Source organism: Patagioenas fasciata, chromosome W (assembly GCF_037038585.1).
Source record: "Patagioenas fasciata isolate bPatFas1 chromosome W, bPatFas1.hap1, whole genome shotgun sequence".
NCBI classification, from domain to species: domain Eukaryota; kingdom Metazoa; phylum Chordata; class Aves; order Columbiformes; family Columbidae; genus Patagioenas; species Patagioenas fasciata.
In genome coordinates this window covers 50,075,455-50,088,870 of record NC_092559.1, presented here as the reverse complement: position 1 = coordinate 50,088,870, position 13,416 = coordinate 50,075,455, and the positions used below count along the sequence as shown (strand labels likewise).

The 13,416-nt window shown below is 39.8% G+C and overlaps 1 protein-coding gene across 4 annotated transcripts in view; it reads left to right on the top strand.

The window, feature by feature from the left end:
• The window catches only part of LOC136114500 (vasculin-like), a 64,143-nt gene that overhangs the window by 37,563 nt on the left and 13,164 nt on the right, over positions 1 to 13,416 (top strand). For 3 of the 4 annotated variants that reach the window (XM_065859855.2, XM_065859853.1, XM_065859854.1), the window contains 5 exons: positions 1,270 to 1,386; positions 7,435 to 7,592; positions 8,074 to 8,297; positions 8,953 to 9,019; positions 12,779 to 12,963. In XM_065859855.2, the coding sequence (XP_065715927.1) occupies positions 1,337 to 1,386; positions 7,435 to 7,592; positions 8,074 to 8,297; positions 8,953 to 9,019; positions 12,779 to 12,963 (684 nt within the window). In that variant the 5' untranslated portion in view covers positions 1,270 to 1,336. The remainder of the gene's footprint in view (positions 1 to 1,269; positions 1,387 to 7,434; positions 7,593 to 8,073; positions 8,298 to 8,952; positions 9,020 to 12,778; positions 12,964 to 13,416) is intronic. The other variant, XM_065859856.1, reaches the window with a different exon arrangement.

The window sequence follows — 13,416 nt, the reverse complement described above, 5'->3', positions numbered from 1 at the left end:
ACCACACCTGGAATATTGTGTCCAGTTCTGGGCCCCTCAGTTCAAGAAGGACAAGGAACTGCTGGAGAGAGTCCAGCGCAGGGCAACAAAGATGATAAAGGGAGTGGAGCGTCTCCCTTATGAGGAAAGGCTGATGGAGCTGGGTCTCTTTAGCTTGGAGAAGAGGAGACTGAGGGGTGACCTCATTAATATTTACAAATATATAAAGGGTGAGTGTCATGAGGATGGAGCCAGGCTTTTCTCGGTGACAACCAATGATAGGACAAGGGGTAATGGGTACAAACTGGAACACAGGGCATTCCACTTAAATTTGAGAAGAAACTTCTTCTCAGTGAGGGTAACAGAGCACTGGAACAGGCTGCCCAGGGGGGTTGTGGAGTCTCCTTCTCTGGAGAAATTCAAACCTGCCTGGACACGTTCCTGCGTAACCTCATCTGGGTGTTCCTGCTCCGGCGGAGTGATTGGACTAGATGGTCTTTTGAGGTCCCTTCCAGTCCCTAACATTCTGTGATTCTGTGATGATTCACATAGCCTTGCAATTCAGATGGTTTCATCCATTTCTTTGCTTTCTGTGCTGTTGTTCAGCTTCAAGTAATCTAATTTGCATTTTCTTACATTCTCTTGCTTACCGAGAGATATTTTCCCACCTGTGGAGAGAGCATGGGGTAGAAAAAGTGCTCTTGGGTTTTATCTTAAGCATTTGTCTTTTCTTGCCCATTTTCAAACTAGAGAATTTTACTGGATTTTGACAGTATTTCTGGACATGTAAGCACTGTTTTCATTAAATGTAGAGAAAATATGGGGCTTGTGGTGGTCCTGAGCATCTAGTCTTTTATTAAGGAACTTTAATATGGCCTCTAAGATTGACTTTTAGGTACTAATTTGAAAAATCAGCTGCTTCTAGGAAGGTAATGAAATAGCTCCTGCAATCCATTTTAGATAGTACAGGAAAATATTTCAACAAGCTAATTTTGCCACAGCTTTCTGATCAGACCTTACGCATCCCATTTATAAGAGGATACAAAGGAGTGAATGTCACAGTTGTGTTTTCATGATACCTGTGATATATTTGATTAGTGTGACACTTGGGTAATAAAAGTGCATATGTGATTATATAAATGAGATGAAGCTTAGATTCTAAAACCAGATCTGTGTGAGAAAATAATACCAGAAAACAGAAGGGAAATAGTGATCAATACACCACAAGTGTGATCCTCTTGTAAGATAAGCATCTGAAAAGCACTAATGTATTGTTTTTTACAATTACAGGGACTTGCCATGAGGTGCTGAAGCCTTGTTTCAGTGATTTGGAGAGACTGGACCTAAATGGCGCAGCATGACTTTGCTCCAGCCTGGCTTAATTTTCCTACTCCTCCATCAACAAAGGTATGTTCTTTGCTGTTCTTTTGAACAGGCAGTCTAATTATTAGAGAAGTCTAGATGTCATAACTTCAATCACAGTAAAAATGCAAATCACTTTATGAATATGTGAAGGGTGATAACATGATATCTAGCAAGTCTTGCTGTCATGATTTAAATAGTTGGACTTTGGTTGTCAGGCTCCTACCTCTGGTAGGGGTTTTTGCTTGAACATCTGAGTTCATGCGAAGAAGTATGTGCCTGGACACATTGTCAGAGCTGTTGTTGAATTGATTGCCTTCATCAGGAGTTTGAAATGAATTATAGTATTTTGTGCTAGAAGAACTGAGACAGAGGCATGTGCTTAATGTTCTTGCTTGTGATTTTGTTCTGTGTCCTATACATTTTACAGAAGTGTTATTCTGTCATCCAAGTGATTTTAAAAAATGCTTTTGAAATAGACCTGAAATGGCTCTTCAGTTGCTGATGGGATGCTTGTTACTACTGGTAGGGTGTGGCAAATAGTTGTGCATTCTTTTCATCTAGACTACTGTTACTTTATACAATGGGACAGCATGGAAACAAGAAATAGCAATTTCTGAATCATTAGGATTTGTAAGTATTGTAGGAAGTCTTGAATATATCTGTCTCATATAAATGTTTATTTTTTTCTGTCCTATCCTTCTGCTCTTTCGTGACTTGTATGAATGCAAAAACAGGCAGCACTGAATATTTCAAACTCCTGTCATCTGTTTTATTTTCCCCCTGCTGTGGGCAGGGACACCTTCCACTAGACCAGGTTGCTCAAAGCCCTATCCGACCTGGCCTTGAACACTTCCAGGCATGGGGCATCCAGAACTTCTCTGGGCAGCCTGTTCCAGTGCCTCACCACCCTCATAGTGAAGAATTTCTTCCTTATATCTAATCTAAATCTACCCTCTTTCAGTTTAAAGCCATTGCCTCTTGTCCCATCACTACATGCCCTTGTAAAAAGTCTCTCTCCAGCTTTCTTGTAGGTCCCCTTATGGTACTGGAAGGATGCTAAAAGGTCTCCCGAGAGTTTTCTCTCCTCCAGGCAGAACAACCCCAACTCTCTCAGACTGTCTTCATAGGAGATTTGCTCCAACCCTCTGATCATCTTCATGGCCCTTCTCTGGACTTGCTCCAACAGGTCCATGTCCTTCTCTTGGGAGCCCCAGAGCTGAACACAGTACTCCAGGTGGGGTCTCATGAGAGTGGAATAGAGGGGAATCGCCACCCTTGACCTGCTGGCCATGCTTCTTTTGATGCATCCCAGGATATGGTTGGCTTTCTGGGCTGCAAGTGCACATTGCTGGCTCATGTTTAGCTTTTTGTCATCCAACATCCCCAAGTCCTTCTCAGGGCTGCTCTCAATCCATTATCCTCCACTCAGCCTGTATTTGTGCTTGGGATTGCCCTGATCCACGTGCAGGACCTTGCACTTGGCCTTGTTGAACTTTATGAGGTTCACACAGGCCCACCTCTCAAGCCTGCCAAGGTCCCTCTGGATGGTATCCCCTCCCTCCAGCATGTTGACTGCACCACACAGCTTGGTGTTGTTGGCAAACTTGCTGGAGGTGCACTCAGCCCCACTGTCCATGTTGCCAACAAAGATGTTACACAGCGCTGGTCCCAATACCGACCCCTGAGGAATGCCACTAGTCACTGGTCTCCACTTGGACATTGAGCCGTTGACTGCAACTCTTTGAGTATGATCATCCAGCCAATTCCTTATCCACCTAGTGGTCTATCTATCAAATTAGACTGGTAAACTCAGTAGTTTTTGAAAGCTTACTATTACTTCATGTTAAGCAATAAGACTTCTTATACATCAACACAAATCTGTGTTGTTTTATTTCTTGGCTGGTTGAATCAAGTCATATAATTTCTCAACTTCCAGAAATTGCCACTTTCCTGCTGATTACAAAGATTACTGTTGTCTTTGCCACAAGAGACTTGATAGATTGATAACTCCATCATGTGGTGAAAATGCATACTGCATGATCTTTGCATGCAATTTAGAGACTGAAGATGCATTATGTCAAGTACAACTCAAACAAAATATACAAAGCATTGTCAGTTATAGTTTGTAAACATGTGATTGCTCTTCAAAGTTCATACAAAAAACAAGAGTAAGTTAAACTCCAAAGGCAATATTAGAAGGTTGTTGTATGTAAATGACCACATGAAGCTATTTTCTAAAATTTCATGTATGATCAACAGATTTGGAGCCTTTGGAAATTTTGCCAGCTTATTCAAAGTTTGTTTATAAGGAATTATTTTTTTATTTAAATATTGAGATCCATTATGATAATCATAGAATCACAGAATTGTTTTGGTTGGAAAAGACCTTTAAGATCATTGAGTCCAACTGTTAACCTAGTACTGTCCCTAAACTGTGTCCCTAAGAACCTCATCTACACATCTTTTGAACACAAGTAGGGATGGTGACTCAACCACTTCCCTTGGCAGCCTGTTCTCATGCCTGACAACCCTTTAAGTGAAGAAGTTTTTCCTAATATCCAATCTGGTGCAACTTGAGGCCATTTCCTCTTGTCTTATCACTTGTTACTTGGAAAGAGAGACTGACACCCTCCTTGCTACAACCTCCTTTCAGGTAGTTGTAGAGAGTGATAAGATCTCCCCTCAGCCTCCTTTTCTCCAGGCTAAACAGCCCCAGTTCCCTCAGCTGTTCCTCGTAAGACTTGTGCTCCAGACCATCAGCTTCGTTACCCTTCTCTGAAATTTCTCCAGCACCTCAATGTCTTTCTTGTAGTGAGGGGCCCAAAACTGAACACAGGATTCAAGGTGCGGCCTCAGCAGTGCCAAGTACCAAGGGACAATCAGTTCCCTAGTCCTGCTGGCCACACTAATTCTGATACAACCCAGAATGCTGTTGGCCTTTTTGGCCACCTGGGCACGCTGCTGGCTCATATTCAGCTGGGTGTCGACCAATACCCCCAGGTCCTTTACCACCCAGCAGCTTTCCAGCCAATCTTCTGCAAGCCCATTGCATGGGGTTGTTGTGACCAAAGTGCAGGACCCAGCACTTGGCCTTGTTGAACTTCATGCAGTTGGTTTCAGCCCATCGATCCAGCCTGTCCAGATCCCTCAGGCAGATCAGTGCTCCCACCCAACTTGGTGACATTCACAAACTTACTGAGGGTGCATTCAATCCCCTCATCCAGATCACTGATAAAGAGATTAAACAGAACTGGCCCCAATACTGAGCCCTGGGGAACACCACTTGTGACCAGTTGCCAACTGGATTTAACTCCATTCACCACAACTCTTTGGGCCCAGCCATCCAACCAGTTTTTTACTCCAAGCCATGAGCAACCAGTTTCCCTAGGAGAATGCTCTGGGAAATGGTGTCAAAGGCTTTACTAAAGTCTAGGTGGAAAACATCCACAGCCTTTCCCTCCCGTTACCTAGGAGTGCTGATAAATGATGGAAAGTGGCTTGGTGAGCACTTCCACCAGCTCTGTCACAACTCTTGTGTGGATCCCATCTGGCCCCATACACTTGTGCGTGTCCAAGTGGTGTAGCAGGCTGCTAACCATTTCGCCTTGCATTATGGGAGCTTCATTCTGCTCCCCCTCTTTGTGTTCCAGCTCAGGAGGCTGAGTACCTGTAGCACAACTGGTCTTATTATTAAAGACTGAGGTAAAGAAGGCATTAAGTACCTCAGCCTTTCCCTCATCTTTAACTGTGTTTTCCCCTGCATCCACTAAAGGATGGAGATTCTCCTTAGCTCTCCTTTTGTTGGTCATGTATTTATAGCAACTTTTTTTTTTTTTTTTTTGGTCTTTTACTGTAGTAGCCAGATTAAGTTCTAGTTGGGCTTTGGTCCTTCTAATTGTCTCCCTGTATAACTTAGTGATATCCTTGTAGTCCTCCTGTGTTGCCTGCCCCTTCATCCAAAGGTCATAAACTCTCCTTTTTTTTTCCTGAGTTCCAGCCAAAGCTCTCTGTTCAGCCAGGCCAGTCTTCTTCCTGCCAACTTGTCTTTTGGCACATGAGGATGGCCTGCTCCTGCACCTTTAAGATTTATATCTTAAAGATTGACCAGCTTTCCTGGGCTCTTTTGCCCTTCAGGACTGCCTCCCAAGGGACTCTGTCAACCAGGCTCCTAAAAAGGTAAAAGTCTGCCCTCCAGAAGTCCAAGATAGCAGTTCTGCTGACCCCATTCCTTCTTCAGCAATCAAAACCCCTATTGTTTCATAATTGCTGTGCCCAAGATGGCTTCCAACCATGACATCATCCACACACAAGTCCTTCTCTGTTTGTAAACAACAGGTCCAGTGGGACACCTTTGTTAACTACTTAGATATTTTGATAATTTCTTGTAATTTTCTGGTTTTTTTTCTCTCTTTCCAAGTATGTCAAGGAAATAATTCACTTCCCAGGTCTCAAGTTGAGAAGGAATCCCTTTTCATTTGACTTCTATACAGTTTGGAAATACCTATCTATTGCTTACTTGAGTTTGAATTTTAAGCAGTAGATTTTGAACAGCACCTTGAGCTCTGCTGAGGCATTGTTAGTAGAACTTAGATGTCATTTTTTTGTGTGATTGTCTTGTAGTTGTGGAGGAGAAGGAAATAATTCTCTTCAACATATTTTATGAAGTAGTTTAACCTATTACTGTGACTTTTTTGTTTGGTTGTTTTTTGTTTTTCTACTCACTTTGACCAGTGGAGTACTTTAAATATTAATATGGCTTGTTTAGATGTTAATGGATAATAACTATTGAAATAAACTTGGGGCTTTCATTTTCAAACAATGCACCATTACTGGGTTTTTTTTTTGTTGTTTTTTTTTTTTTTGTTGTTGGTGGTGGTTTTTTTTGTTTGTTTGTGTTGTTTTGTTTTGTTTTTCCCTGAATGTTACTCAGTCTGGAGAGGGAGAGAGCTTCAGTCAGGAAAACTGATATTTTTGGTACAGTAAAATTGATACTCCCTGGAATCACTAAACTTACTTTGCTCACATAGTACAATTCCACATTTAGGTGCATTTATGCATTTGTAGATAATATGGTCCTGGGAAGTGTTGGATCTCTTGTACATGTGCAATACAATGGGAATATACATGCACAATATGTGCTAGAGGGAAGGGGGCTTTGCTTCATCTGTATCAAAGGTTGACTGTGTGGCAGGGAAGTACCAGGTAACACAGCTCTCTGCTGTCACTCACTGGTATATGTGGCATGTATAACACTAAGGCTAAGCGCTACCTGTACAGAAAGAAATTTTATTCTTGATTTTTTAAGGTCTAACAGTGAAAGAAATATTATAGTGTTAAAATGGTAAAGCCAGATAGAAGCCATAGAGAAGACAGCTACTCTAAGACATGATCTTTTTTGGTTAGGTATGAGTTCTAGTCAGAATATGTTTTGACTTCTGAGTGCTGTTCTCAACATAAGATTTTATTTCATAAAGTACTTCCTACTGGTATATTAAAGATTTACTACTTTAAAATTTCTATAATACCTACTTTATAAGGTGATAATGTGAAGTATATTTGTGAATCTGTACACTTTTGACTCTAGGTTTTACTCGTATTTCATAACTAGTTACATTTGCGTTATTAAGTTATAATGACAAGGCTAATAAACTGGGCCTTTTTTGGGTAGAGCTGCCTCCGGTCGAAGCAACTCCTTGCTTTCTATGTAATGCACATGTGTAGTCTAACCACTCAAATTAAGATCCCAGATTTCTTTCCTGCTTTCCAAACTGTGATCTCATATCCTTTGTTACCTTTTTTATTTTTCCTCTGCTGCCACACATCACTTGTGCTCTGTTCTGTTGACAAACCAAAATAAACACTTGGGTTTTTAATTTGTGTCACAAGCATGGTCCTCAGCACTGTTTGAGTGTCCTGGAGTGGAAGATACAGCTTCTGCTACCATGGGAGATAATGACATAACTCTGAACATATGCATACTTGAGAACTACTGTATTATCTGCCATTCATAGTCCTTTTAAAAATTGATTGTATATACCACAAGTAATGTACATATTACAGTTTGGATAATTCAGCTTTGTTATTAATCAGATATCTCAGGTCTACCACTTGTACTCCTTTACAGTCATCACTGAACTTAGAGAAACATTCTGAAAACTTTTTGTGGACAGAGAATCATTATGAAGCAAATCACAGAAGATACAACTCTTCAGATGGGTGTGATTCTAACATTGGATGGCCTAATGGAGGTATAATTTAACTTTCATGGAACATTTAAAATAAGTTTACACCATTGCTTTTTAGCTCTTTGGCTAGGAAAAAAGTCTGATGATAATAGCTGTCCTATGCCAAATGCTGTATTCTGTAGTAGAATAGAGGTAATGGGAAGACATCTTCTGGGAGACAATGTGATGACTAAGTTCTAAGTAGTGTGATTCCAAGTGTACTTTTCCCTTAAGAAGGTGGTCAAGTTAATTCTCTAGCCAGCAACATATAAGTGAGCAGCCAGAAAAAGGGTTTGACTTCTTAATGTTGGACTATTGTCATCTTTCTTTGGCACTGTTTTATGAGATTTTTCCCTGCTGCTTATATGAATGAAAACTAAATTTACTATGCTATCACATCTCAGAGTATAGAGCTGCTTGCTTAATTCCTCTACCAAATTTTTTCAAGAGTAGAATGTTCTTTCAAAACTGTTAATTATATTTCTTTAAAATTTACAAATCTAAGGGCATTTTGGGAGAAAAGAGAAGAAGGGTTGGCGTTCACAAGGCAGAAATGATACAGAAAATATAAACCATCGTGGGGGATACCATGGTGGAGGTTCCTGCACTGGTACCAGCACTTTCCACTATGGAAAAGGCCAAGGACTGCGCGAAAACAATGTATCTGATAATGAAATTGGGAAAAAGGAAGACAAGGAAGTACCCAAACAGTTTGAGGCTGAAGATTTTGTAAGTTAATTGTAATTATAATAAACAAGGTTTCATTGTTTCTGCAAGTGCCATTTTGTTAATTACAAGCTACTTGATGAGATTTCACCGGTTTCAGATTATCATATAAAGGGATCACATTTCCCATAGGTAAGAGGGTGTTAGTCATTTGTCCACAAACTTGTTTCTCTTTTTATATCCAGTTTTTATCATTATGTTTTTATTATTGTCACTTATAATTTCATAATATCTTACCACAGTTTACTGTGGCATGTGTATGTATTAAATTCTACACAAGTAGAATTCTGAGGTACTAACAAAATGATCTTTCTGCTACCAGCTGTTTGAGGTCCCATGCTTCAACCTAAAATTGTAGGATGTAAGGGGAAGGGTGAGCTTTCTCTTTGAAGAACCATACATCACTGTGTTTTGCTTTCTCTGGACAGTTCATATAACGGTATTAACTGCTGCTTGAGGTGTTTTGTTGGAGAAGAGGAAACAAGTGAGTGTTGATCTATTTGGATTGCAGGGGGAAGTGTCTAGTCTTTCTCCATTTAAAAATCTTTGACAGCAGAGGTCATACTTCTGATATTATTGTGATTCTTTATTTCATTGGTCCCACAATTAAAACTTATTATTAAATTTTGGTTTTAATAATAATAAATTTTCCTTTCAGCCATCTTTGAATCCTGAATATGAGAAAACACCAAACCAGAATAAGTCTTTAGCTGCCGGTGTGTGGGGTGAGTATTTTTGATGTTTCTAAATATAAAAATGTAGCTGAGATCTGAAGTTGTTTTATTTGAAACATAAGAATTTTTTTAGAATATTAAAAAGGTATAGATTGAAATTGAGGAAACTGGGAGGAGTGGCTGATACGTCAGAAGGCTGTGCTGCCACCCAGCGAGACCTGGACAGGCTGGAGAGTTGGGCAGGGAAAAATTTAATGAAATATAACAAGGGCAAGTGTAGAGTCTTACATCTGGGTAGGAACAACCCCAGGTTCCAGTATAAGTTGGGGAATGACCTATTGGAGAGCAGTGTAGGGGAAAGGGACCTGGGGGTCCTGGTGGACAGCAGGATGACCATGAGCCAGCACTGTGCCCTTGTGGCCAGGAAGGCCAGTGGCATCCTGGGGTGTATTAGAAGGGGGGTGGTTAGTAGGTCCAGAGAGGTTCTCCTTCCCCTCTACTCTGCCCTGGTGAGACCACACCTGGAATATTATGTCCAGTTCTGGGCCCCTCAGTTCAAGAAGGACAAGGAACTGCTGGAGAGAGTCCAGCGTAGGGCAACGAAGATGATTAAGGGAGTGGAGCGTCTCCCTTATGAGGAAAGGCTGATGGAGCTGGGTCTCTTTAGCTTGGAGAAGAGGAGACTGAGGGGTGACCTCATTAATGTTTACAGATATAAAGGGTGAGTGTCATGAGGATGGAGCCAGGCTTTTCTCGGTGACAACCAATGATAGGACAAGGGGTAATGGGTACAAACTGGAACACAAAAGATATCACTTAAATTTGGGAAGAAACTTCTTCTCAGTGAGGGTAATAGAACACTGGAACAGACTGCCCAGGGAGGTTGTGGAGTCTCCTACTCTGGAGGCATTCAAGACCTGCCTGGACGCCTTCCTGTGTAGCCTCATCTAGGTGTTTTACTCCGGCAGGGGGATTGGACTAGATGGTCTTTCGAGGTCCTTTCCAGTCCCTAACATTCTGTGATTCTGTGTGATTCTGTGAAACTTGAATACTATTACAATGTAAGTATCTTTTTGTTAGAGAGGTGACAATTCTGTTTGGATATCAGTCTGTTGGTCTGTAGATGCAGGCACAACTTGGAATCTTTCCAAGAACAAGTGTACGTCTTCTTGTAAAGATGTTAAGAATCTGTCTCCCAAGAGGAAATGTGGTGAAGGTGGGTCAGCTAAACTAGTGATGTGATTTCTAGCTGAAGACTTTGTAAGAGTACTCCTGACTGATTAAAGCTGTTGAAAGATCTTGGAGAAAAACCTAGGAGGGCTGGAAAGAGCAGGTTAGTTTGCAGAAAACCATAGAATAATTTAGGTTGGAAAAGACCCTTAAGATCATTGATTCCAACCATTAACCTAACACTACCAAGACCACCACTAAACCATGTCCCTAAGCGCCATGTCTACATGTCTTTTAAATACCTCCAGGGACAGTGACTCAACCACTTCCCTGGGCAGCCTGTTCTTATGCCTGACAACTCTTTCCATGAAGAAGTTTTTCCTAATATCCAGTCTAAACCTCCCCTGGCACAACTTGAGGCCATTTCTTCTTGTCCTGTCAATTGTTACTTGGGAGAAGAGACTGACATCCACCTTGCTACAGCTTCCTTTCAGGTAGTTGTAGAGAGTGATAAGGTCTCCCCTCAACCTCCTTTTCTCCAGGCTCAACAGCCCCAGTTCTCTCAACTGCTCCTCATAAGACTTGTGCTCCAGACCCTTCACCAGCTTTGTTGCCCTGCATTGAGGTACTGGAGCACATCCAAAGTCTGTCTTGTAGTGAGGGACCCAAAACTGAACACAGTATTCGAGGTGCAATTCAAGATTTAAGGTGTCATCCTGGAAGCAGATGTCTTAAGCTGTTGGCTATGTTTATGAATTAGTTGTAAGAAAGCTGATCCTGAGAGTATTTTTTCTCATCTCCACCTGCTAAATTTGACTAATGCTTTACGGTTCTATGGGCTTTAAGTAATGAATTGTTCATTCTAGGAAGGCGGCAACTTTAGACTTCACAGGTTTTAAAGTAATAAATGTACTCAAAATAAGAACTTTTCTCATTGAGGAAATAAGTTTAATTAAACATAAAAGCTGCAACTTAAACTGTTGTTAATACCAAGTTCTGAAACTTATTACTTATTTTAAATGGTACTTTAATTTGTTGTTTCTTTTTCTTATACTTCCTCAGTATGTTTTGCATTCTTAGGTAATACTAGGTGTAGGCCAACCCCTCAATATAAATATCTAATTGCTAAGAACTTTTGAGGAGCTGAAACAATTGGACTGCTTTCCATTTTTGTGTATTTAGCAGCTTTCATGTGAAAGTCAGGAAATATAGTTATCTTTCAATAAAAGAGTAACAATAGCTTAATTTTTTTCTTAACCAAATTGTTGAAAATTATATAGCACCTTGAGTGTTTTAAAACATTTGCAGCACTCTGGCTGTGTCTGCTGCATGATGTGACTCAATTTGATCCGAAGGAGGGCAAGTTTTTTAGGCTTTCTAGGTATCGCTCTTCACAAGCAAAGGAAGGAACAATTCTGTTAGCTACATAGATCTGTAACGTACAGTGGCTTGTTACAGCTTACAGCTTCGTATCTTTCTTTATTACAGCTCTGCTATTGCAAGCCTTGTTTTGTAATTGAAAAACTGAAATTAAGGCTATTTTTATTTCCTATTAAAGGAAAATTAATATTTAGGACAAGAGGAATGTTACCATCCCCTTTTAATGACCGTTAAAAACATATGCTTCTGTTAGATTCCATTTTACCTCGTATATGTGGGATGGGAGCATGTGAGTATTATGAAAAATCTTTTCATAAAGTTTAATGAGAGCTAAGTATACAGTTATCACAAATGTTTTGTAACACGTACCTGCTAAACAAAGCTAAAATCACTTATGCTTTTAAGATGGGGTTTTTTTAAATGTAGGATATGGTAACTCTGCCTGTGAAGTAGAAATACTTGCAGAGAGAGGATATAATCTTGGAAAAGGTTGTTAAAGCAACCTTGGAATGCAAGTGAAAAAAAAAAAGTGTGGTGCGGGGTTGTTTTTATTATTTTTTTTATTTATTTTGTTTTTCAAAACTTTAGAACTGTTTTTAATAGGTGTTCTTTCAAACTGTTAAATGTCAGTTACTCACTAAGTATGACAGCTGACTGTATGTCTCCAATTAGTATTCTCTTGAACCTGGAAATGGTGTAAGTTTCAGATGTTCTATTATCCCCATCTGAGGCATAGAGATAAACTGGGCATTACCATGGTCTACAGGAGTATACATCTCTCTTCTCATGTTCATAGAGCCTCAGTGTGGAACATTTGGTTCTAAAATAAGTCGTTAATATACGAGTAATTATTCTTTAATAAACTTAAAGGGAAATATGAAAACCATAATCTCTTTTGAAGATTAGGTAACTCTTAACAGCTAATAATATTTGGATTTTAGATTTGCAAACAAGAACTGTGTAGCTAGCTTCTTTGACTGAAGGATGTATTTATTTTGTGAAAGTAAAATTCCTGCATTGCCAAGTGAAATATTTTTATAAAAGATGGTTGTGGAAAATGGAACAGAACTTGTATTTACCTAAGTTTGTACAGTGTGTTATTTGTGGAACTAATACTAGACCAAGTTCCTGATTTATGGCTATTTGCTCTGGACTATATGGCTATCCAGTACCCTATGAACTAGGAACTTAAGAATGTATACACATGCATATATATATATACACACACACTGTTTCCCCCCCCCCCCTCTTCCCCTCCAGAGTACCCTTTGAATCCTAAATCTATATCTCCAAGAATGCTGGTCATTAAAAAGGGCAGTACAAAAGAACTGCAGATATCTAGATTCCCTGTAGTAGGAAGTCTTCATTCACAGCCAGTAAAGAATGGAACTGGCACGAGTGTTTATCAAGGATTAGTCCCTAAACCTGCTACTCCACCTGCAAAGGTGAGTCTTGGATACTGGTGAATATGCTGAAAAAAATCATGCTCTAATTCTGAATGTGCTCATTTCACCCCTGAGAGTACTGTTCCTAGAGTATTATGCTTTCAAATCTTGCTAAGTGCAAAATATCCTGAAAGTGAACAGAAACATTTTTTTTTCATTTTTTCTTTTTAAACTATACTGTAATTGGATCTCTCTTTGTTTCTCATTTACCTTTTTTTGAGAAGTGCAAGAGCTGTCCAAGGGAGAGTGAAAAGGATGCTTCTAACTTAGAGAATAGCAATGCCTTTTGTATAAATGTTTTTAACAGAAAAATATATACCTAGTAGAGAGCTAGTACCTCCAGAATTTATCTCAGTTATTGATATAATGTGCTTAGTGTCATTCTGGTCCATCTCATATGCAACTTTCTGTGTTCATCTTTTCATTTTGTTTCAGGATTTTTTCTGTGCTCCT